This window comes from Dermacentor andersoni, chromosome 9 (genome assembly GCF_023375885.2).
Source record: "Dermacentor andersoni chromosome 9, qqDerAnde1_hic_scaffold, whole genome shotgun sequence".
NCBI lineage: Eukaryota > Metazoa > Arthropoda > Arachnida > Ixodida > Ixodidae > Dermacentor > Dermacentor andersoni.
Window position 1 is genome coordinate 44,443,126 of NC_092822.1, and position 26,051 is coordinate 44,469,176.

Here is a 26,051-nt window from a genome sequence, read left to right on the forward strand (position 1 = left end):
ACTCATTTCCTTATAGTGCTTTTTTTGATCGTGGCTTTTGGAAACACGTTTTGAACCATATCAACTACTGTCAGCCGTAAGCAACTTTTGCTTTTCGTATACTAGTCGTGTCGTTAAACCTGGCCAAATGTAGATTGCCTTAAATAAGCATCTTGTTTTTTCCATGAGAGTCGCATCGCTAAACGTGGAAAACGTAGATTGCCATTTCTAAGGCAACCGGGTTGCTTGTTTACTGATATTTATTTGAGAAAATGATGGTGTAGTTTATAGAGAAGTTTAGCAAGTCTGAACTGTTAGGTACTCATTCAATTCGTGCTTCAAGTTGTGATCATCGGGTAACCGGCCGAAATGCGATTAACATTTTGCAATAGTCTGTTGTAGCAACGCAAGCGGTGAGCAAAAAAACAACTGTTGCAGACACCACAAGCTGCCAAAATACTTGGTAAAAGTATGTACCGAAGGGCACATAGCGTTTTATTTCAACTTGTAGATTAAAAAAAAAAAAAAAATTGCCTTTGACAGCACTGCTTTGGCACTTCAGGTAAATTGCTGGAAGAAGTGAAATGACCTCCATGATGAATTGAAATGTCCAGATAGCAACTTGAATGTATTTAACTGTTATATTCGCCTAAGAGCACATTTTGAAATTTCAAAACAGAAACTAAGCAGTAGTGATGTCATGACTGCTTAGTAGATATCACAAGACTACTACTTTCATGATATCATTTCCCAAGGATTTGCTAGCATTCCAGCTAATATCATCCCAAAGTGCTAGAGGGATGCTTTCACTAGAGTGTCGCCTGGAATGCCACTGCATTTCATAGCACATATTAAGTATGGATACCTTGAACGTGGTGCTAGTCTTACTTCTGATGAGCAGACGGCTTGGCTTCAATTTCAGCACGTGTGCTAAAGTGAACAGTTGAAAAGTTCATATTTCTTAATCAGCCACTTGGACAATGCATTTTGTCCCAGAAGTATGCCCACCTCTTCAGACAGCCAAACTGAACAAGGCTCAAGTTATGCAATTTGTTTTGTGATGACACATAAGCCAGTAAATGGTGTTGCAAAGCTGGGGTTTAGCATACTAAAGCACTGGAGCCATGCGAGACGCAGTGGGAGGGCTACAAATTAATTCCGACCACCAGGGGATCCTTAACATGCACCTAAATCGAAGAACACAGGCACTTTTGCATTCTGTCCCCACCAGAATGCAAAAAGTGCTGCCAGGGCTACAGATTTGAACTCTCGAACTTACCAGCAGAGTGATGTAGCCACTGCAGCATGTAAGCCAGAGATTTAAAAAAAGGAAAAAAAAAAAAGCTTTTGTAGAGTTTTATAGAACAACACATCAGCACAGCGAGATGACAAATTTTGAGAAAAAACATTTTTAATAGGCGACTTTCCATTACAGCATAGTGACAGTTGGTACATGTGATGCAATGTCAGAGAGAAACTAGTGTTCAAGAGTGCCATTTAATGAAGCATGTCAAGAAGGATTTGCACAGGGAGTGCTCTGGCGAGCAACAAAAATATATTAAGCATTATACACAGTCTTGTACACACATACAGCAAAATAAACGGTAACATGTGCACAAATTTCACAGAGGCTATAAGCAAGCAACCAATGTTAATGCTAAATTCATGTACATACAGATTGCAGTGACAGAACAGCTGGTGGACACTGCGAAATAATGTTATGTGTGTGGCAATTTGAAACAGCCGACGCTGCTTTGTCTTCAACAAAGTGCAGCTAACCCTCGACACTCCGTGAAGCTTTGTCTTGCTTCGCTTGTGGCCTGAATGCTTGACCTGGGTACGCCCTACAATCCGTCGATAGCTAAGCGTCCAACAACGCCCGAGGTATGGCACGTGGCAAACAGGCATGCTAGATTGTCACTCACGCATAACTCGATAGTCAACTGATGCAAACTTATTTGGAAAGCTTGTGCAGCTTTGAATCAAATTACCTTCTTTTAGGCCACACTTAGAATTCATCCGTAAAGGCTGCTTTTAAGAAACACAAACATCATTGCACTGGACATGAAAATAACTCTATTACATTATCTGTTGTAAAGCACATACGCAGTTTCTTATAGTATGCTGATGGCAACTAGAAGATCTTTTTATTTACTTTGCTATATCTAGGTTTGAATGCACAAACTAAGCCGTTTCGTTCTATGAGTTGGTTATTCCGAGCACATCTATGAAATCAATGAATCATCGCGATTGAGTTAATCTAGCTATATGCAGTGGGGCTGTTTGCAAGAGATAATCTAGCTTGCCACTGATAACACGGACGTAAACCTACAACCTTGTTCTTTGAAATGTATATTTAGGCAATGAAATACCCGAAACAGTGAAAGAGTGATTGAACGCATGGCTTTGTTTCCACAGCTCCATAGCTGGCCCTCCTCACACCTCCACCTAAAGCACTAGTTTACCAACACAGAATTTTGCACCAAAAGATAACACAAAACTATTTCATGCAAACCACTCCTGCTTGCTATACGTATAGCAAGCATGACTTTTTACCAGTGTTCTGCCACATACAATCAGTGTTAAAAGCTTGTAAAAGATGAAATTCAGGAGAAAGCTGAATTTCCATGGTTCCCGGGAATGCTAGGAGGAATTTAGAGTAACATCCTATGCAAGCATGTACAACAAACACAATGTTACATTTTTTTTTTTTCACAGTTTGGAAAGCCAGACTGCACAAAAATACTGCATGGCTGACTGGGAACAATTAAATAAGTGAGAACTCTGGGTTTCGATAACTTTTTGTTGCAGTTTTTTTTTCAGCTTTAGCCAAAATCAGCTTTTTTTTTTCGGAACCCGTGCTTTTTCAGTTTCTTCCACTGATAATGCAGTTAGACCTCCAATTTAATAAAACAATTTTACGAAGTGCTTTTGATTTCACAACACACATTCATACAACCTGATGCATTAAAATGCTCAAACCAATGAACTACAAGTCTTGCCTAATTAGACAAAGTTTTGGGAAAACATAGGTGCAACAGATTTTGATGTCGGGCGCAGTTCAGGTGATGGATGCCCCTGACCTGTTACGAATGCTTGCCGCTCCCATTAAGGCACACAAGACGTGATCAACGGGCTCATGAAGACTAATGCATATGCAGGCAAAAGAATTAATTTCTTTTGTCTTGCTCTCCAATAAGTGTACGGTTATTTGCACGAATGCGTTAAATGTTTACAAATTAGTGAAAGGGTTTAATGAGCCATATCAACTTTGTTAAATTGAGGTTTGACATTACTGCTTTTCAAGAACGTTATTAGTGCATCATGGTAACCAATGTCGCAATAGGACACACTTTCATGTAGACTGCCCACAAACTTGTGTGACAGCATAACTTTATTTAATTACACTGCGCTCCATTACATCCATTTATTATCATTACCAGTATTACTACACATAGACAGGCACACAAGGCGCGAGGGTGCAGAAGTGGCAAGGCACCCCAGAGCCCATGGGAGGGGCTGCAGATTTGTCTCATCGCATGAATCACTTGGGAATAATTATGTCGGGTAATTCAAAACAGCGCCCCGTACAGCAGGCCACAGATGTTTGCGGGACATAGGCTACGCGAGAGATATAAACTGCTGTTCCTGTTAAGGCATAGCAGTTCTAGTTTAATAAATAACTACGTAGGTCGCAAAGGCTACTGCGCACAAAAACTAATTGATTTGAGGATATGTGCCCGGGCTTTGCGGCAATTCGGCTTTCTCGCAAATCCTGTGTCTCTTAAACTTTTGTGGCCATCTGTACATCCAACTGTACATCATGGTGAAGACTCAGGGTGCTAAACAATGAGCCCAGCGATTAATCAATAAGCCCAGTACTGAACCATCATTTTGGTTGGAACATTATTGAGCGACTTCATCCGAGATACTTGACAACTATCCAACTAATCGGAATGTACCTAGAATGAAACAAGGCGACGTACAGAGGCAGGGATGAGGGGAAGGGGGGGGAATGCAGATACGAGGGGCACGGCCCAGGAGGTTGGCATTTGCCCTCTCCGATGCCCCCCACGTGGGCACCTGTGTACACCCGTGTCCTGCTACTCCACTGAACTGATTACGTAAGCAGTTTCTTGTTGGCCACCCATTTGCCTTGGGGCGAGGATCTAGTCCGTCGCCCAGAGGTGTTGCTCCGCAGGTTGTCTCCGCTAGCACATGCACCCGCGGACGCGCCGAAATAAGTCCACCCGTGTGTCCCGTGCAGGGGCTACGTGAGCACAATGTCGGAGAAGACGCTCTTGGGTGCGCCGATCCCTAGTGGCTGGTCGTCAGAGCGCATCTCTGCCACAAGGGTGCGCGCCTCGTTGCGCGACATGTCACCGCGCAGCAGCAGCAGGGACTGCAGGTGCTCGCCTGAGATGTCCGGGTAGCGCTTGATGAGTCCCGACACTTCCAGGCTGAGCAGGCTCGTGTCCTTCATCTTGAGCACCTCCGCGAGCAGCGGAAGGGCGTCCAGCGGCGAGGAACCGTGCGAACCCATGCTGCCACCCCTGCGCGAACTCGCTGTGCAGGCGTGAAAAGAAAGAGACCGGATGTTTGCATAAAACTGCGACTGAAAGAATGTGCAACAGAAAGTTCAAGTCTCTCTTGCACATGTTGTACATGTTGTAACATAGTACCACAGTCAATCAATCACTCAATCAGAGAAAACTAAAATCTTGCGCATAAATATCTGATTCGATGTCCTGATGTGGCTAGTTATCAATCCAATACAATTTTCACATTATTGCCTTCACTAACTGTTATGTAACTTCACCTTGTTTTAATATGTATACCATAGCATTTGGCTTATGTCTGTGCAGTCTTGCTACTGACTTCGTAGCACATCCACTTGCAAATTATATATATTTATATGCACAGTGAAATGCCTTTATAACGAAGTGCTCGGGACCTCAAAATTCCTTTGTTATTCAGGCCACTTCATTGTAAAAGTCACGCACCGTACCGCTCGCAATAGCGCAGGCTAAGCACATTCGACAAAAAGAAAACCTTTCCGAGATGAACTGAAAAGAAACTCGGCAAAATTAGTCGGCAACTTTTCCTGTGCTGTGCGACTTCAGCCAACCTCACTGCACCTAGGCTGATAGCATCTGCTGCGGCAAAACGCCGGAAACATGCAAGATTAAGCGGCAGATTGTCAAATGCCGCCATCACCTCCCTTGCTGTCAAAATTTTTGGTTCGTTTACACAATCTCTTCATCATCGTTGCCTTAATTTAGATTCACATCTTATGCCTTAGACGGCTTTGAAGACATTGGTCATCAGTTACAACTGCATCACCATGTCGCCATCAACTGTGATGCATTCGTCAGCCATCGCACTCGTTCTTATGAAACGCAGTGTACTATGAGTTGAGCGATTCCCAGTGCAGTCCAGCACTTATATCGGCACGCTCTCCAAGTACGTCACTAGCACTGCCATTGACGTCAGCACGGAGCACACCTTGGTGACATCTGCGGAAGGACGTGGTGGCAAGGCTACATACTGTTCATAGTAAAGCAACAAATTGGTCGTCGAGGGTGCCAAGTTCCTTCGTTGTACAGGCAAATTCATTCCAGATATATATATATATATATATATATATATATATATATATATATATATATATATATATATATATAGGTAAGCTGGCAAAAACACTAAAATTTTAACATAAAATTAAGCTCAATCCATAGGTCCAACATGTATTTTAAGTCCAGAGGTCTTTTCAGAAGAAAAAAGAATGACATGCTAACTGGCTCAAAATTCTGTGCAGTTTTATTGTGCTCCAACTTTTACCACTATAAGACTCTATTAATCATGTGCTGTCACTCACCAGTTGCCACTACAGTGTGCCTAGACAAACGCGCTAGAGCAGGGTGCAGATACTGCATTCCTTGATAGAGCTGAGTTTGCTGTGGCACTAGTGCATATTTTAGTAACTGCTCATTTGAAGAAAACTATGCAAAACGTTTGGGTATAGTATGTGAAATTTGGCATGATCCGATTAATTAATTAATCAAATGAAGCCCAAGCCTGCATCAAGTACTTTTTTTTGTTACATATTTTATATATACACCTCCACTCTGTCACTGCCACTGTTTACTTACTCCCAATGATATTTAGCTATACAAAGACATATTAATGCATAAAAAGTAAGCATCAGAAAAAAGTGAAAAATAAGAAAAGCTTTGTGCAGTGCATACGCGTTTGGACAGTGACAGAAAATCAAGTGTTTTACACTAACTGCTTTTCTATGTCTACGTTCAGCTGCCCTTGCTTTGTTCCAAGTGTTCACAATAAGCCGTTTATACTTTCTCTCTCACCTGCTGACGGTGGTGTGGCCTTCCTGAAAAACTCTGCAAGTTTGTCACTCTCTCGGTTGATCTTCTCGGCTGCATCCTTACGCTCCTCGTAACCCTGCAACATTAAGAGTTGCGGCACCCTTATAAGGTGTCCTCTAGGCGACCAGGGGAGCGAATATTCACGCTATAAAAAAGGTGGGGGCGCAGACATGGACACAAGTCGTGGGAAGCGGACAGCATGACCTGTTGTGTTGCCCATTTGTGCCTGCATGCCTACCTTTCTTTCTAACATGAATCCCTACCAACTAACTCAATAATTGCAAATCCCTTGAAAAAGGAAAAAGAAGAAAGAAAAATTAGAGATAGAACAAATAAAGAAAAATACAAGGCACAAAACACTAGTTCCTCTTGGAAGATGCCAGGTCGTCAGCAACACCCCAATAACGTGCAATTCTAGAGTTGCCACTAGCCAGTTGGGTGACGCACTGTCATTTCACTCATTGCTCCCGTGCGCTTGCAGTTTGCTTTACTGTTGACTGGCCGAAGCTGACCACTCTGAACACATTCTCCTGGTCTACTCGGAGCACTCGGAGGCGCTCTCGCCTTCATCCTGGAGCAATACTCTTGGACAATCAATTTCGAGAGATCATGTGATTCACGCCGGATGCATTGTCGTCTGTGAGTGGCAGTTTTCTTGCCGCAGTACCAAGCAGGCACAGTGCACAAGTAGCACAGTGCCAGGAACGCCCTTGCTTGTGGACAGAGACACATCCTGTGCTAGTCATGCAATCTCTCGCGAAAGTTAAAGTATTCTCGAATGTGATCGTTCCAAGAGTAATGCCCCGTAGAGCACAACTAAAGATCTGCCAGAATACCAGTCACATGGTTTCTGCTGCTTTTGGTGCTGACTGTTTTCCTTAAGCGAAGCAGCAGTGATGTGTCACTGCTTCTAGCCTCATATTGCTTCCAGCCTTATATTGCTTTGGGAAGTGGCTGAACAAACGCCTTCTCTGGCTCCAATCTTGATCGTTCTCCACAGCATTGCAATTTGAGTTGGAAACCAGTAGGAATCAGCCAAATGTACCATAGGCACATTCTGAATCTGAACCAGTTGGAGTGTGTCAATGGTTTTGCTTTGCCAGCATCGCTTTGAACAGGGCAGAGAAAAGCGAGGAGCTGGAGATCTCAATTCTCTCTGTGGCTTTTGTCTTAACTTATGGTGGTAAAAGCAGCGGATGCTTTCTAAACGTTTAGCACATGAGAATCCAATGATCCACTGGAAGGGCATGAATGCTTCTCACCATCCCATTCAGCCACACAAGGCTTTAATAGGAGCGATGACTTTGTAATAGTACTGCTATAGTGTAAAATCAACAATGTATGTTCAACTTGGAACCCATCTACTACATATATATTTCCATCAGAAGAAATTATTGTGAAAACCGCAAGCTTTCACAGCAGGTGCTGCAATCATCTCGAGAAATTCTTGAAACAATGTTGAGAAATGAGGGTGAGCACCTGACTGACTTTAATAACGAGGTTGAGATAGGTCAAGGCGAGGTCACTGGCTGTGGCGGAAAGCTGAGGCAAGACCAAAAGCACCTCAACCTCAACGAACGAGGCTGACTGCAAGTATCATATCCAATTTGACTCTGAGGCGAGGTGGAGCTACGCAAGGTCATTGGCTCACCTTCGACCATGATTTAACGTCTGTGCTTAGTGTCCCCTCAAATGTCTTTAATGTAACCGATAACAAAATTACAACTAAAGAATTGTCAAGAAGCGTTACTGAATGCAGCAAATCAGCACAGCAGAAATCCACAAGGCGGAGAAAGTTTGATAAAAATGATCAGTTTCACCTGAAGGTGAAGCCCTGAAAGCAATAGTGAGGTTTAGCGTTGTGCTGAAGGCGCCATAGGGAGCACCGTCAGCGGTGTCGCAGGCATCGCACCTCAATGGCGCACGAGATGAGACCAACAAAAACCAGCCGGCATTTTGTCAGTTCTGAGTGAAGGGATTGGATAGATTTAAATTGAAATTTACTGTCCATTCCTCTCAGTCCAGTGTATGCACTGCGGTGTGGTATGCACACAGCTCATAGGCAGGAATGTTCATGCACGTGGGAAAAACGCCCATGCCAGCAGCGGAAGCCAGAATGCTGCCCTCACTCTGGCAGAGCCGACCGAGCGGAGTGCGACGGTGTGTCCACGTGGCTCCTTCGCTTTTGGAGCCAAACGCACTGCGCATGCGTGCGGGTGCCATCACAGCCTGACGACGGCAAAGTGATCGTGTGATCGCTATTGCAATAAAACAACAACAACAAAATTGGCCGCATCACCTGAAAGCAGCACGAAGCTACGAACGAAACCCACACAGCTTTCATAGAAAAAAAAAACCACTTGCATGGTATTGATTCTGGTTTAGATCGCCGATTGATCCCCACACCAGGCCAAATTTTTCTTCAACTGTATAACTTTCTGATAAATTCGTATGGGCTTTCCCTTTAGCTTTGTGCTGCTTTCCAGATGTATGACAATCATTCCCTTTTATAAGCATTACTAAATTGCAGCAATTACTTCAATCAAGGGCCACTGGTGCCCGCCCTGCAATGGAGCAAAGAAATGGTTTTCTATTCATGATGTGTTTGCGTACCTGCCGACCTGCGAGCTCAAAATTCGTAACAATCTCTTGTGCATGTTGTTGATGAGAGGTAGGGGGGATAGCACTCATATTGCTTTAAAGGTCGCCTTTTGTGGGGTACACATGGACTTTCCTAATGATTTACGTTAGGCACAGCAAACTTGAAACAGCAAGCACTGACAAGCAACACATTATTTTTAGAATACAGCAATTTTTCAGTGACTTAGCTGTTAGACTGACTATACCAAAATTAAATTCTGGGGTCTTACATGTGAAAACAACGGTCTAATTATGAAGTGAGCCATAGTGGAGGGCTCTAGATTAATTCTGACTACCTGGGGTTCTTTAACATGCACCCGAGTAGTACATGACCATTTCAGAAATTCATGCCCATCGAAGTGCAGCCGCCTTGGACGGGATCACACCCACAACCTCGACCTCAGCAGCTCAATGCTATGGACAAGTAATCTACGACTTTGCCATTGCCAATTTTGCCTGCTTTAGGAAATTGTCTTTATAGACTTGTTTGAATAAAGTACCCATCTGGGGTCCTCCATCAGACTTGCAGTGGAAGGTTTGGAGGCCGTCGAGTGAAACTTGTCCACTAACAGAAAGTATTCTAGTCCCCCGTTCCTGTGTTGAGCGTTGGCGTGCCTTGGCGTAACTGAGCGAACGGGCACAGCGAAAAATGAAAACGAACGTGGAGCGCAGAGGGAGATGAAAGAAGAGAGCGTGAGGAGGAAAGTGGAGGAGGAGGCTACAGTGAAAGCATGAGGCAGAAAGTGGAGGATGAGTGTGTGACAAAAGAGTGAGGAGGAAAGCAGAGTGCCTCACAAGACTACGAGATAGCACCATAGTATTTGTAATCTGATTGGTAAGTGCGAAGCGAATTATGTAGCACTTTCTGGATGCCACGCAATTACGCTGGTACCATCGAAGAACCACGCATAAAAGCCGACACGCTTGACCCACAGATCAGATTTTCGACGATCACCTACTCTGCTAGCCGCTATTGTAGTGCTTGAGTGTTACCTGTTTCGCAACGCTTCACTCCGTTCGCAATATCCCGCACAAGCCAGATAGTCCGCACAAGCCAGATTGTCTGCACCAGCCAGATTGCCCGCACCAGCCAGATTGTCCGCACCAGCCAATATATTGCGAAATGATAACACGTATAGAGTTGCATTCAAATTTTGTATTAGGAAGTATCGCAATCATTGAATTTTTTCATAAAGCTGTCTTCCCCTTCCCACTCGCTCACGCCAGTCCTCAAGGGCGAGACGCACCCACCTTGAAGGTGATCTTGCGCTGCAGGATGGCGTGCATGTACGACCGAGCCAATGCCCACTGCACCTTCGCGGCCAGCGTCTCATGGTTCCTGGGCTGCAGGCGGGTGTAGTCGCGAAAGTAGTCGTCGAGTGTGGCCGCGACTGTGTCGATGATGTTGGAACCCGTGAGTAGCCACTTGCGAGTCATCACGTCCGTCAGCTCCTTGTTGAGGTCCAGGAAGAGCTCATCGCGCAGCGAGTCCAGGGCGCGCTCCTGTAGCCGATCCAAGCTCTGCTGCAGCCGGTGGTAGACCTGCGAGGACAGCAGTTGTAAGCAAGTACTAGTGGGCAATGCGGCTTGAGAACGAGATGCGAGTAGCAAAAAATGTCCATATACGTGTCCCTGTATATGGCATACAGCATTCACCGTGCGAGGCTAGCAAGCTTGTCACAGCTCCGGGAGTGCTGCCAGTCGTGTATCCGTCAACATGTCCGGCGCAGAGTCATGTGAAATCTTGCAAAGGTGAACATACGCCCGAAAGCGACCGCTCAAAAATGATGTCCCTGCTCTTAAATGTCATCTGCTTTATGTCCTGTCATAAAGCGATCCTATTTTGTTACCTTTGGCCATGCAACGCATAAGACATAAAACTATTGGTTCTTTGTTATTAAATTAAAGAGTTTGACATATTAAAACTGCACATCAGGTTATGAGCGATGCTGTAGGGGTGGAGCACTCCGGCTTAATTTTTACCACATGGAGGTTCATTACTGCGCACACAATGCATGGTACACGAGCGCTTTTGCCTTCTGCCCCACCGGAATGTGGCTGCCGCAGCCAGGGTCATTCACTGGACGTTGTGCTCAGCAGTGCAACACCATAGCACTGCAGTGCTGTGCTCGGTTATCATTAGTGTGCTCAGCCGTAAATATAGTGCTTTCTTTGACTTCACAACGGTGTGGCGGCTACACATGCGGGCTACATTTTCTGGCTATGAAGGCAAAGCTGCGAGGAGGAGGGGTCTTCTGCAATTATGTCTCGCACTGCTCTCTTGGCTTCTCTGACTCTGCAGTCTACTTAGTTCCACGAAGGCAGCCACAATTAAATCAGCATAAATGCTGTGCACCATTTTCTTTGTTCGTTGCAACACTTATTTGTTGCTGACGCTTGTTATAACCCTCTGGGGCATGAGCTGAGCAGAGCCAGCACACAACAATTGGTGACCTGAAGACACAGATGCCATTTTGCAATTTGAGGAATGCATAAATGCACAATTATGCCGCAGGGGCTGTAACTTGTGGGGATGCTCGACTCTCGCACGTCTTCTGATGTTGTTCTCCCCGCATGGCTCTCGCATCTCCTGTAATCTGGCTTCTCCCTATAGCTAAGCGCCGGTGGCGGTCGGTGTGGTTGCAACATGTCACGAGAGATGGTGCGAGTTTTGTGCTGCTAATGCCACTTGATGGCGGGGTTAGTGGGGCGCGACATGGAGGAGGCACTTGCTCCTGGGTTTGGGGTCGGTGAGCGGTGCGCATGCGCCGCGGTGTTTTGCGCATGCACTGACCCGCTTCGCGGGACACTGGAATGGACGAACACGATCATTCGAACGTGCCATCGTTCACATGACCGTAGATGCAAATAGTCGGTGTCCAGCATGGGGGCAAACATATTAGCTCCCTATCTGGTCGCGGTGAGTGGGACTTCCTCGATTTTTTGCATGCCCATTGGAATGTTCGATGTGTTGTGAGTCAGCTAGCAGGCATTAGTGTATGAAAGGTGCAATAAATGCTCTTGGGACAAAAGAACAACAACACAGTAGTGCAAACAATCACAAGGGCATTAAACGTGAAAGGCAAAAAATCTGCGCATCCCACATGATGTGCGAATTGATTTAAGTGAAGCCTACATAGATGTTTGAGTGAAGAATGCTGTTCGGGCTTAGCAGCCACTTGCAGTAGAGACCACACAACCTGGTTCGAAACATTTTCACTAGTTAGTGCCTCGTTCAACATAAAACTACGGCACTAGATTATGCACATGCCAGGCATGACAACAAAAGAAGGATAATGATGAAACGGCTACGACGGCATGATGACAGCTGTATCAACAACGATGCAATGACTATGGAATGACGATGATGGCTTGACAACACAATCGCTATGACAAAATGACGACAATGGAACCACCACGAAAACATGACAATGGCAGGATGACAACATCTTGCCAATGCTGGTATGACAGTGACTGTGCGACAATGGGCCGATAGAGTTAGAATGATGACGATGGCATGACAACAATGGGATGACTACGATGGGATGACAATGATGCAATGACAATGTGATGACAATAAGATGATGACGTCTGAAACACTACGACAGAATGACAACGATGGAACGACCATGACGACATGACAATGGAGGAACGATCACAAGTAGGTGTAGTAAAAATAGGAGCACCATCCTGTATGCGAGTGATTTGGCAAGATGAAGGCAGCAAGAAAGTTGAAAAAAGGGGCAAAGAAAGCTTCACTTTAAAATTGTTAGCCAACTGAGAGTAGCTTCCCTAACTGCAAAGCTTTCTTTCTGAGAAACCCGTATGAGGTTCCCTTGTAGCTTAGAGCTACTCTAGGGTGGATGATAATTTTTGCGTAAAAAGATCTGCCTCAACTTTGTGAAGTCATTCTACCTCGCAAGATGAACCTTCCCCACCCCTCACCGCAAGTTAAACAGAGCACAGGCAACCACCCTTTGTGTGTTACAGACCAATACATACCCCTCCCTCACATGCTATCACATCATATACCCCGACATCTACCCGAGCCAGACGTGCAAGATCTGTAAAACTCAATCAGCAACACTCCCCCACATGCTATGGGAGTGCAAACATCAATACCCACACCTTAAACCAGTGACGCTCACGTCGAGTTGGCACGCCGCCCTGCGCAGCTCCCATCTCGATGACCCACTCTGGGTGACCCAACAGGCCTACGAAGCGGCAAAGAGGCAAGACCTCGACGTCCCATCGAGGGAGGCCTAGGCCCAGTCGACAAAACTGCTGCTTCTCATTAAAGTTCACTCTCTCTCTCTCTCTTGCAGATTTCTGCAGGACTGATCTGCCAAAAAACAATTGTTTTCATCTCCTAAAGCTATAAAATGCCAATGAAATTATGTGGCTATTTCCTACAGTAATGCTACCTACCTGCACATTTCAGTTCTGTGCACTATGATATACCCTTCATTTCGCTCTGAAAGGTGTCACCTAAGTTGGCCTCACCTTGCACGCAAAACAGGCAAGAGCGCAGGGTGCTCACCTGAGACACCTCGTTGTCTCCCTTGGCCAGGGCGCCCTGGCCACTGCAGCAGTCGCTGTAGGACTTCTCAAAGAGTTGCCGGAACTGGAGACAGTTGTTGGCCACGCCTATGACGTAGTGTGTGAAGAACTTGCGCAAACTGCGGTCCTCGAAGTGACGGTCCCGGAACTCAGTCACTGCCTCCATGTAGGAGGCCACAAACTTGGTCGTCTGTTCTAGGCTGATGGTCAGCACTTTGCGCACCAGGTCGGGCCCCACCGTTTTGGCGACCTGGAGTTCAGTGACCAGTCCTTTAAACCTCAAAAGCCCTCACGATCCGTACAAGCGAAAGAAGCCAGCAGAATGTCAGAAGCTTCAAAAGAGCTTCCGACATAGTGTAGCAAAGTGATGTGAGACATTATAAAGTGAAGACATGAATGCAAATCAAGTGAAGCACGCTTGACTTCTATGTAGAAACAATGTAATGCGTCCACGTAAGCGTAATACAGTGGACTCTCTTTAAATGGAACTTCAAGCGACCAGGGAAATTGGATCCGTTTATCAGGAGTTTCATTTACTGAGAGTCATTGCAGAGGGCACTGCACGAGTACAAAACCAACTAACCATGAGAAAATTGTCCCGCTTAAGCAGCAGTCCCGTTTAAGCAATGTCCGTTTATCAAGATTATACCGTAGTATGAATTCATACAGAATGTATGAATTCTATGTAAGCATAACAGTAATTCAGAACTGATTAATTTAGTTATCATCAGCAACCTATATTTATGTCCACTGCAAGACAAATGCACCTTCCAATGATCTACAATTACCCCAGTCTCGCTCCAGCTGATTGAAGGTGATGTCTGCAAGTTTCACAATTTGATCACTCATCCTAGTTCGCCGCCATCGTTCTGCACTTCCCTTCTCCTGGCACCCTATCTGTAACTCTAATAGAGCCCTGGTTATCTGCCCTATGCATGACATGGTCAGCACAGCTTCATTTGTCTCCTGTTAAGGGGCCCTGAACCACTTTTTATTGAAGTCAAGAAATGCATTTAAAGTTAAAATAGACTATTTCAGAAATACTTTGCCACAAGGAGTTCTTCAATACGTTAAGAAGCACAATTATTGGCCATCAAAGGTCGCGCCTATTATCCTGTTTGCTGTGCTCGCATCACTCCTTCAATGCCTTGCACTGCTAAGGCTACAGCGGAGCAGGGCGTGTTTACAATGCTCTGCCTACTGAACGTCACCGTGGCATGCTGTTCAAATTTGATTTTGGATGTTCATGTAGACGTCACTACTTCTGATTTTTACATTTACAATGCACCAAACGTTTCCAAACGTGGTGATCCTCAGCGAGCTGTAGTGTGCTCAGCCAGTGGACTTGTCGTGGTACCCTGTGGCAGCCGCAGTCCCCATGCCCTGCCTCGGAGCATAGGTACTGGTTGCCTTCATCAGTGCTCGACAGTGCTCGCACTTATATGCTCCAGTCTGGCCGTGCTGCATGGTGCAGACCGGCATGGTCCTGCACCAGCTTGAATGGCAGATAGTAGCCACATCCAACTTGTGCGTTTTGAAGCACTATCAATAGCTCAATACGAAGCGAAGTCTGCCAAGGCGTCTAACCAGGAGCAGCCAGGAGTGGGCACTCACTGGCAAGTGTGCTGTAATCTGACCTTAAGTTTCGCTTGGTTCGAGGCTAGTTGAGTGTTCAAGAATGCTAGTCGAAATTAGCGAGACCAGACGGCTTAGACACCGATAAGCAGGGTGGCCACAGTTCAACTCCTATACAGATGGCTGTGGCCCAGCGTGAGCAAACAACGGTCGACTACCTCCGTAAGTATGCAAGTCTTATCGAAATTTGAAGGCAGATTTTCATTTACTACAGCCTGTTTATTAAAATGCGTCAATAAATATACACAGTAACATTAGGAAGAAACACACTGATCCAGACGCCCTCCTTGATTGATGTCAGCTATTGGCCAATAGAAGCTGCGTATTGGAATCTGCTATAATACAAAATGAAGTGCCCAGAAAAGAGTGAGGAGCAGGCTTCTGTTGAAAAGAAGGCGTATGAGAGAAAGGCAACTTTGTGCTCTACTTGCGAACTCTATGTGCCACACACAACTGCAAAACTTGGCTGAGATGCTCACAGGCGCGTATGCTATCCGCGGACAGTGTTTATTCACCAAACCCGAGCGGTGGTTCAGAACCCCTTTCATGTCCACTATAATATTGGCTACCCCTGTTAACTCTCTAATCCACACTGCTGTTTTCCTGTCCCTTAATGTTACACCTATCATTTTTTGTTCCCTCACCCATTGCGTAGTCCCAACGAGCTTGTTGCACAGACTAAAATGCTTGCATTGCCTCGATGGCTTGTCCTGGTGTGTTGCACCTCCGCCTCTGCTTACATCTGCGACAATTTGCCACGCTTTGCACATATGTTCGTGCAAGCGAGTTTTCAGTCCATGCTGCTTGTTACTGCCTTTCTTGGGTGTGTGTGCCTGGCTTGGCTTAGTTTGACTGGCACTGGCTGGTCTGCTTACAAATGAAGTAGTAGCTTAGCGCAAATAAAACCACGGACACAAGGAAGACGGACAAGGACAAGCACTTGTCCTTGTCCATATTCCTCGTGTCCGTGGTTTTATTTGCGTTAAGCTACTGCTTCAAATATGGATGCCCAACTAGCCCAACAGTCAACTCTGCTTACAAATGAGCAAGCTGATGTGTAATGGCAGACGCTTTTCCTCATGTCTACAAGAAACGTACAAGCACTTCTGCGTGAGTGCAGAGGAATAAGAAGGGCAGGCTTAGCACACTTCTGCTAGAGGAACTTCTGCATCCTTGACTCGTCATTGATTATAGCACCTATGTTGCACTTATAGAGTGGGTGCCCACCTGCAGGTGCTGGTCGACCATCTGGAAGACGATCATGGGCGCCGAGGTGTGGTAGTAGCCCCGGCTGTCCATGTCCGGCTCGCACTCGCGGTGCCAGTCCTTGACGTCAGACTGGAGTGCGTTTCGCAGCCAGTCCTGGTAGTTGGCCACCAGGGTGCCCAGGTACTTGTCGATCAGCTGCTGCACGTCCTGCCGGCCCAACAGGGGCTCCAGGGCGTGCGTCTCCTTGTCCAGCGCCAGGTCGGGGTGGCCCATCAGCTCCTCGCTGGTGTACACCGTCAGCCAGCCCAGCACCGTGATGTACTCGTTGCCTTCTAGTTCATTGGCGATGATGCTCTGCAGGTGCCGCGACAGGCAGCTGTGGTACATGCGCACATACCTGCCGTGCATCACAGCAAGAAAAGAAAGAGACAAATCAGGGCACTTCGGAAGAGGACAGCGCGTATTGGCAAGTTAGTTGTGCAAAAATCTGCAAGAGGAGGATGCTTAGCTTTTTGAGATCATATAGTAGGGTGGCTGTCCCGGAAATGCATCAGTTGCAAGTTTGAGCACCGGAGCAGGATGCATTTCTTTAGCTGTGAAGTTTTCTTTCTGAGAAACTTGTATTGGGGTTTCAGTTTGTAGCTTTACAATACCCTCGGGTGGTACTGTGTAGATTTATGTGTGTTTAATGTTTCAAAGTATTACTCGGGCTATGAGAGATGTCACAGTGAAGAGGTGCCATTGTGAAGAATCATTCTGACCACCTTTGATTCTGTAGCATGCACTTAAATCCACATAGGCACATGAGAGTTCTCACATATTGTCCCATCAGAACGCTTTCACGGCAGCAGATAATCAAACTCGTAGCTTTAAAGTAAGCAGCAGAATGCCAGTGTCTTAGCTACACTGAGGTGACATGCATCAGCTGTTTCAGCAAGAACTACATACTTGTAGAGGGAGAGAGAATCGGGTTATACAACATCCTATACTGACTCAATGCTTGCACTTAATGCATTACACTAAAGCACTCATGAAAGAGCTGTTACTAAATGGATGTGCATAGTATGTGCCATGTGTTAGCAGCATCCGTGATGGCATTACTGTGCACCAGTAGCGAGCTCTACAGTGTTACCCTCCACTTATTCTGCTTGAAAGTCTGAAGTGAGTGGGCACCTGTTGAAAATGTCATATTCTGGTGGGAAACAGGGAGCGCAGACAGTCTTGACGGTTCTCAGGTCGTCCAGGACGATCTGCCTCGTTACCTCCAGGTGCCGCACCAGCCACATCTTGTTCTCGTGCCGGTCTTCAAACTGGTTGCCTTCGATGCGGTCCTCGACTGCACTTTCCAGCACCTATACAAAGGTACGGGGTTAGCACGCCACCATAAAATATGCCTGGAATTGTGAGAACATCGAAAAAGCTGGATCCACTGAGGATGCATTTATTCTTTTTGTTTATCATGTCCATTTGAGTAGATGTTTTATGCTCATAGTACAGCTCACAAGTGATTGTCACTGTTTCAATGTGTACACATTTTACGCAGTTTACAGCGACTGTTTTCAAGCCCCTATGCAAACCCATTACAGCTACCCTTTGTCACTGACTGCATCATCAAATACTTCACACCATTGCTTCACACTCTTTGGCCATCAGTGGCCGTTGACAACAACAACAACAACAAGACAACAGCAACAACAACCCTGCCCTGCTCATGTCTTGCTGAAAGTAAAGCATGCAGTGAGAAGCTGTGGCTCTTACTTTAGAGAGTTTTAGCTGAGCATTTATAGTCTGCTCCACTAGGACCAGTGCGTCTTAACTTGCATACAGGTGCTCAGCGGATACACTAGTGCGTGTGTACACAATGCTAATCATAAACACCAGAAGGCAGAATGCTGCTCTTGCTCTGTTACAGAGAAGATTTGGCGACGTGTGACAGCGTGCCCGTTTGGCTTCCTTGTTGTTGCGCAGCCAAGCTGACCTTATCGAAAGTGTTCGCTCAACACAATTCGTAGCAGTGCCACAGTGCATAAACTGTGAGCCGAGCAAACTGCCCCCCACATAAGCAATGTTCAGCTAAAGATCTCTATTATTTAAAGGAACACGAAAGAGATGCACCAAATAAGCTTAGACTGATAGAAAAACCTTTAAGATCTCCATTTTCATTATTTCGTAAAAGAAGATATGAAGACCAAGCTCCGGTTTCTGAAAATTTTCACACCAGGACCACAGAGCCAACACATGAGTGCGGTGTCACAAATTTCACAGTATCTTCTCGTATTTTGGCTCGTTGTGGGGCCAATAAAAGTTCTTGAAGATCTCCAATGCTGGTCTTTGGCTCCTTTAGAATACTATGTTGTCCATCTTCGACAATATAAAATTAACTAGGTGTGAGCAGACACCATATAAATCTACAATGCCATGGCAAGCTGGCGAGAAAACATCAGTGCAGCGTTGCATCCGCTCTTTCGTTTTTGCTCCTTTTTAGGCTTAAAACACCTCCTCAAACAGTAAGCATGTCTTTTTTTTTGTATTGTATAACATTAAATTACTAATACAGCTCAAGTTATTTTGTCTCATTAGTGTCCTTTTAAGGCAAAGATGTTTTGCAATACGACCGACAGCCTTTGCTCAGCTACGTTCCAAGCCACAGCGAGTGAGGCAGTCATCAAGAAGCAACGAGTTAAGAGGAGTTAAAAAAGTAACGGAACCGGCTCACTTTCTTGAATGTCTAGCTGCTGAAACTTATTCAGATCTCACCGAACTACCCTCTCGCCCACACTGTCCTGGAATGATACGTCTTCCTCAAAGAATATGAGGGGAAACATGGGGAAGGAGGGAGATGGAAATTCAAGACGATGAGCAAAATGAGGACGAGGTGAAAGCAGGAGCCAACGTTTCGACAAGTGGACTTGTCTTCTTCAAGGCAAGTTCAAAGCATGTGTCGCCTTGAAGAAGACAAGTCCACTTGTCGAAACGTTGGCTCCTGCTTTCACCTTGTTCTCGTTTTGCTCATCGTCTCAAAGAATACGAGTTCCCCAGATCCGCACAAACCCTGCTCGTCAATGGAGGCGTCGCAATTCACGAGCCGCACCTCGAAGCAGCGCTTCCTCCACTGCTTGGGCCTGCTCGGTGGCAGGAAACCGCCCGAGGACTTTTGACGCTCCAGTGCCGCCTGGTCCCGCCGCTCCTCGCGTTCGATAATGCGCAGCGCGGTCACCACCACCTGCGCATTGGCAAACGGCACGGGTTGGTACGATATTTCTGCCAAGAGGCATCACAGGTCGATATCAACAGACTGACTGTACACATTTCTACAAGAATACCTGTGTGTTTGTTTTCCGTTGAAATTTCTATCCGCCGAGTACGTCGTGTGAGTCAAGAAGCAGCTATGTAGCGCGAAGGAGCTGCCACTAACACCCAGATAAACAAAGTTGGACATGTTTGTGCCGTGAGCAAAGAGTGCTGTGTATCAGTTTCCTACCACATGCGGTAAACCTTACAAGGGCCAAGCAATGCTGCGTCAGAATCAACATAAGAGGTTGTTGCCTGAAAACCCGTCTAATCGGTTGTTGTTGATGCACTGCAGTGCGGTTGCAAACCCATTGTTCGAAAACAAAAAGAACTTTTTGGTCTTAAACAGTGCACACCTTGTCATAAGAAAGAATGACCAGTCTTCAGTAAGCTTCAGCCTTTATGAAAAAAGTTAGCATGAATCTTGACTGCGAATAATGTGATTCAAGATTTATATTTTGTGTTTCCATTCTTATTGCTTTTCTTTTACCAGCTCATAGTACGCACGAGCAATTTCCTGTGTTATACAGCAACCATTCTTCCAAAATACACTTCAGTTGCATGTCACGCTTGTTTTTGTCACCTTCTACCGTCCCTTGTCATTTGCACTGTTCGCTTTCCAGCAACGTTTGAGTTGGTGGAGTTACTGCATCACCACAGTTGGCGCCTTCTCTGATGACCGATGCTCAGACAATCGCTTCTGAAATTAGTCCCTCTTGCTTTTCTTTCTTTTGGTGCATAGATCAGATCATATTTTGCTTGAGCAGAATTGCTGTTTGGCATCTGTTTTGACAAATGGTGTCAATGTTCTATGCACAGCAGTGAATTATTCTACATTAGACAGCATTTCAGCACAAGCAATGCATTACTTCTTTTCAGTGGGAAGGAAACAAACAGCTGCCACAGCTCAGATGTGTTTAGTTCACAATAAAGCAGATCTCAAGTGTCCCAGAATAAAAAAAAGAGGTGCTGACTATGCAGTCATCACAGGTGTTGTGATAAGTCTTAAAAAAAAAAAAACAAAGGTAGGTAATTTTGAGGTTTTACGTGTGAGAACCATGATCTGATAGCGAGGCATGCCGTAGTTGGAGGCTCTGGATTAATTTTGACCACGTGGAGTTCCTTGACGTGCACCTAAATATAAGTACACGAATGTTCTTGCATTCTGTCCCCGTTGAAATGTGGCCGCCGCAACCAGAATTGAACCTGCGACCTCAAACTCAGCAGCATAATGCCATAGCCGCTAAGCTACTGCGGTGGGCGTGCAACAAGCTTTGACCTTGCAAGTGCGATGTGCGGCTTTTGCACACAACCTCGGTTCACTCTGCACCCAAGATGGTGGACCTCCGTCTGTTGCCTTGCTCTGAGAATTCCCGAGTTCATGAAAACTGCACCATAAACTGCACCAGCAGTGCCAGGTACAGCGCCAACCGCAGTCACCCACCTGCGGTTCCTTGCGCACCGAGTTGAGTGTCCTTTTCAGCACCAGCCAGATCTGCTTGCCCAAGTCATCCGAGAGCTTCTCCACATCCACGAAGTACTGCTTCAGCATGTTGCGGTCTGTCACACTCTGGCTGGGCAGTTTGTGCAGCTCGTAGAGCAAGTCGTCACGCGAGTTCTCCAGCTCCGACAGGGCCTGGTGCGCATGCAGCAGCTTGTCGTTGGCAATCAACTCCTGCGTCTTCTGCACGCTGCCCGGGACGTTGAAGATGTGCTTTAGGTTCTCAATGGCCGCTCCGTACTGAGAGTGGCGGATGCTCTCTTCTTTCACCTCCTGCAAGATGTGGATGAAGGAAGACAAAAAAGATAACGCCCACTTCACAAGCTGCAATTTTGCACTGATGTTTATGGGGCCACAAGCGCTACTGTGCTGTACAATGATAAAAGACCTGTCTTTTAGCAAGCACCAACTAGGCCAACAAGCAGTTCTCTACAATGATAGTATGTGGTCACAATGACTGACTGCAACTGCGTATTGGTGCTCCATTTATTCCTCCCCCTCTGCTTTCCTCTCTACTTTCCTCTCACTTTACCTCCCCTCCGCTCTCTCCCCAGCGTAATTAGCAAACCGGATCTTCCCCTCTGGTTAACCTCCTTGCCTGCCTTTCCCCTTTCTTCTGTCTCTCTCTCGCACTGTAACTTTCACAGCTATGATTTCCTCACATGCAAACTTCTAAGAACCATTTCAGATAAACCGATCATCGTTGCTCCAATTTTTTGCATTTGTGAGCAGCTAGTGGAACACTGAACTACAGAACCTTGTTGACATGTTTTTTGGGTGACCATGGAAAAAGAATGCATGATGAGGTAATACATAACAACCAATAGTGCTTGTGGAAGCGTTATTGATGGCACGAAAAGCCACTCTCACACAAAACCTTACTTGAAGTTGAATAGGCAGCCAGCAGTCTATTGAAAGCGTAGTCAGTAAAACCCGTTATCGCTACCTGGTGGTTAGACAATCTTAAAAACTTTTTGGGGGGCAGTCGTAGGCATTAATAACAATCAGTCGAACACCTTTATGTCGAAGTGCTCAGGGCCCCCAAAATCATTCGTTATGCAAGGCACTTCGTTGTAAAGGCTGCACACCGCACTGCTCACAATAGAACTAGGACAGAATTACTTTTTTGTTACACGGGTCATTTAATTGTAGAGGCACTCATTGTAGAGGTGCTCGACTGAAATAACGACTAATTTATATCTTGGAATTCTCTTAAGTCATTGATATTAACACCTGCTTTTTGAGCACTCGCAGCTCTTTTCCACTTTCCTCGGAGCCTTGTATGTCAAAGTAACTGCACACGACAGAGCAGGTCACGAGACACCTTCTGCGAACCAGGGTGAGAGGCACTGCTTTAGTCTCCCTTCTCTTGACTTTTGGTCACCGGTGCTGATCCGAACGCAGCAATTGCAATCTTTCTGTGCTTCATGGCAGATCCTGCCAAATGATAGTTTTCAGTGGTCACAGTTAAAATTACAAATGTCAAATTCTTTACTCAAATACGAACTGAACAGCAAGGACAGCAGACTCCCTTTAAGACGAACTCGAAGGGACCATGAAAATTTGTTTTATCACAAGAATAATTGGCAACATGACTAGGTGCGTGCAGATATCTTACTTCAAAACAGTAAATGAAAGACTTACAACGGGGGCAAAAAATGACATAAAAAGCATTTATTTAGCTGAACTTAATAGAAAACTGTCTTCAAGTGGTACGCTTGCTTGGTTTCATCCAGTCCGTGATGGATGTTTGGCGCTTCTGCGCAAATCAACGAGCAGCCACAAACAATGTCAACTCGCCTAATGACCTTCGTGCTGCCAGAAAAAGTTCACTAGGGACTTGAAGCAGGCATATGCCGCCTCACAGGTCATCAGTGCAGGCTCCGAGCTAGCGTAAGTACGAAGGAGCGCGCTGAGCACATGGCGAAGCAATGCTAGCTAGAGGAAAATCTAGGTGACATTGAGCAAAGTGGGGAAGGAGAAATGAGGCGAAGAGTTGCCGAGGAAGAGGGTAGGCAGAGGTGCGTTGGGTTGACCTCCTCTGGCATTTGCTACAGGTTATGTTTGCAATACAGATGTACCGGGTTTGTCTCGTAATATTATCCTCGCATGCCATGCCATGTGTGAGTGAAGGCGTGCGACAGTGAGCCAATGATGGCAGGTCAATCTCGCGTAAGCAAAGGAGGAAATGGGGGTGAGGAAGCACGTTGTCTTCCGTTGCATGCATGGAACCGGGAAGGGGAGGGAGGGGGGTGTTGTACTTCGGCTGCACGCAGTCGTGCAAGCTTTAGCTTGAAAGCGAAATGCTTTGGGGCAAGGTCTAGGTAGGCCGATGGCTCGTAGCTCTGCATGCGCCGTGTTCGCGTCATTCAGGTTGCATTGAAGCGATGGACAGGCCGAAGGTCCCTTCACTCGCTGCTGCTGCGATTCCTCACGCCAGCGTTTTGACAGCAAGTGTCCGTGGTCATCGAGTGTGATGTGTTCATGTTTACCTGTGTGTGTGCTGATGCCATGCTTGCCAATTTAGTTAGTAGGCAAATGAAAGAGGCGTTCTACTCCGGCAGCTGCTGCGTATGGCGCGGCTGTGCAAGCCCGATCTTGAATACAATCTGCGATGTGGACAGTACATGTGCACTGAAGGCCAACAGCTTCATGTGCGCTATAGCACCCATACTATTGTGCACCGTCCGCATTCATGAAGTGAAACGTCACTGGCTTTGTCTGTTTTCTCCTCTTGTTTTTGCCTCTGTGCACGGGTGATGTGCACTGCAGGTCTCCAGTAGGGTGCTTCGATGCATGTGTCTTCAGCGCATCGAGGCACCCTCTCCTGCAGATCGGCAGTAGTCATCTCAAATGTTCGTCTGAATCAAAGAACATGTCTTAAGCGGATTTTTTTTTTTTGCATTGAGTCTACGGCAAACCAAACAAACGTTCCCATTTCGTTTGGGATATGCGAGAATTCGGCTTAACCGAGTTCGTCTCAACGAGAGTTCAATTATATTTGGTTTATATTATAAATTTCAAATTTCACACACCCCTAAATTTAAGCATGAATTGCCAAGTTATAAAAGTTCCTGTATGCAAGATTCGCAAGAGTGAACTTATCACTTGATTTCTTTTTTTTTTCTTGACTTCAGACTCCATGAGGCTCTTCCAGACATGAAGCTTTGATGTCTTGTAGAGCTATTAGATGCTTCACACAGTATCAAATGCAACCAAAGGTTACAAAAATATTTCGTTTTTTTCTACCCAGTATCCTACGCACCACTGTCAACAGATGAACCTTGAGGACCTATATATAGTTTGTCATTAAAAGAAAAAAAGAAAGAAAGGAAGGACGAATAGGGGCAAGCAAGCAACACTGTCTTAATTCAAAACATAATTGTTCAGACTTGTTTAAGAAACTTCATTCTTGAACGTCACTTTATGCGCTATTTTCGCCTGCTGCTATAATCCAGCTAGACCAGGTGTTTTTAGGCACTTTCGGTTATATCGCGATGTCAGTGCGTTGTTTTCAACACACAGTGCTTTCGTACTTTTAATCCTCAGCTATGTGTGCGTGCGCGCGCGCGAAGGAATAGGATGATGAGGATTGAAAGCTAGCACCATAAGCGAAGGTGACAGGGCCGCTTATAAGCGATCGAACTTTACAGCTGTCAATGTATACCTGCAGTCGCTCGGTGAGCCCTGGCAACGACTTGAAGATCTCCTGGACATCCTCGTTGAGGTTGCGCTGAACTTCGAGCAGGTCGTCAGGGATGGACTTCTGCAGATTCAGGGCGGTCCGGAAACCGTCGAGCTGGGACTGAAGCGCCGTTTTGAGCATGGCTTCGACAGACGCCTTCTTGCGGCTGACGCGCTTCTTGTACTGCTGCACTTTTTCCAGCTGCTCGGGCACTTGCAGCATCGTGACGATGTGCTTGATCGCCGTCGCCTTGGCCTCGGCCTCCAAAGCGTTCACGTCCATGGCTGTCCTAGTTCCACGTTACTCAATTAGGTATTGTAGCCCTGGTTCGGAAATGGAACGAGCGTCTGCTCGCGACGTCCCCTCTTCCGGGGTTGAACGGTGTCAGCGCGCTGTCCTCTCAGCAACCGCCATTTGCGCGGGCTGCCTTTCTAAATCCGTAACTTCCCGCTCGTGTCACCTGATAGACATAACTCAGCTTAAAAGTTACGACGTGGTTAATAAATAGAAGGGCAGGAAGCGACGGCAAGCACAAGCCCAACGCCCCCAGCAAAGTGTATATGCCGGTGCGTCCTATATTTGTCTCAGCACATCCAACGCGCTCTAGTAAGTGGATCAAAAATATATCTGACGTAAGAGGCGCTCGTGTCGCATTTTGAGCTTACACAGCAGAATCGTAATACTGTAACCGTACTACTGGATTCGGCTGATAATGGTAAATCCCATATAGTTGTAGTTCCCTACCAGTTTCTTTTTAGAAAGTATGATACCAGCAGAATCACCATTCCTTCAGAAAGCTTTACAATGACTTCAGCTACCTTACAAAACAAGCGACACAAGCGCCGCCGCAGCCTATTTTTCGCAAGGAGACTGGCGTTTTTACCTCTCTTACAGTACGTTTTTATAAACTATATGTAAAATGATGGTGATAATGAAATACTGCTCCACAAACATTTTTAGTTCACATTCGCCTAAATTAAGCAAGCCCGTAAATATGCGGCGGCAAATAAGAGTTTCTTGTAAGTGAACAGCAACCAAATGATGATGTAGCAGAACACACAACTCTGCGGGCTTTTTTTTTTAAAGAAGCGCGACAGAACCGACTATTTCGTTTTTGCAAAAGCGTTTCACCAGTAGCACTTTAACACTACTTTAGACAGCGCGT

The 26,051-nt window shown here is 45.9% G+C and overlaps 1 protein-coding gene across 1 annotated transcript; it reads right to left on the minus strand.

The window, feature by feature from the left end:
- Positions 1-1,372: 1,372 nt before the first annotated feature.
- Sec6 (Exocyst complex component Sec6) lies at positions 1,373-25,944 on the minus strand. The gene is made up of 9 exons (XM_050175636.3): positions 24,869-25,944; positions 21,145-21,474; positions 19,501-19,632; positions 17,583-17,761; positions 16,428-16,806; positions 13,546-13,815; positions 10,257-10,547; positions 6,348-6,441; positions 1,373-4,545 (listed from the first exon to the last, which is right to left on the minus strand). The coding sequence occupies exons 1-9, from the start codon at positions 25,166-25,168 to the stop codon at positions 4,250-4,252; spliced, it is 2,271 nt and encodes a 756-aa protein (XP_050031593.1). The 5' UTR covers positions 25,169-25,944; the 3' UTR covers positions 1,373-4,249.
- Positions 25,945-26,051: the final 107 nt, after the last annotated feature.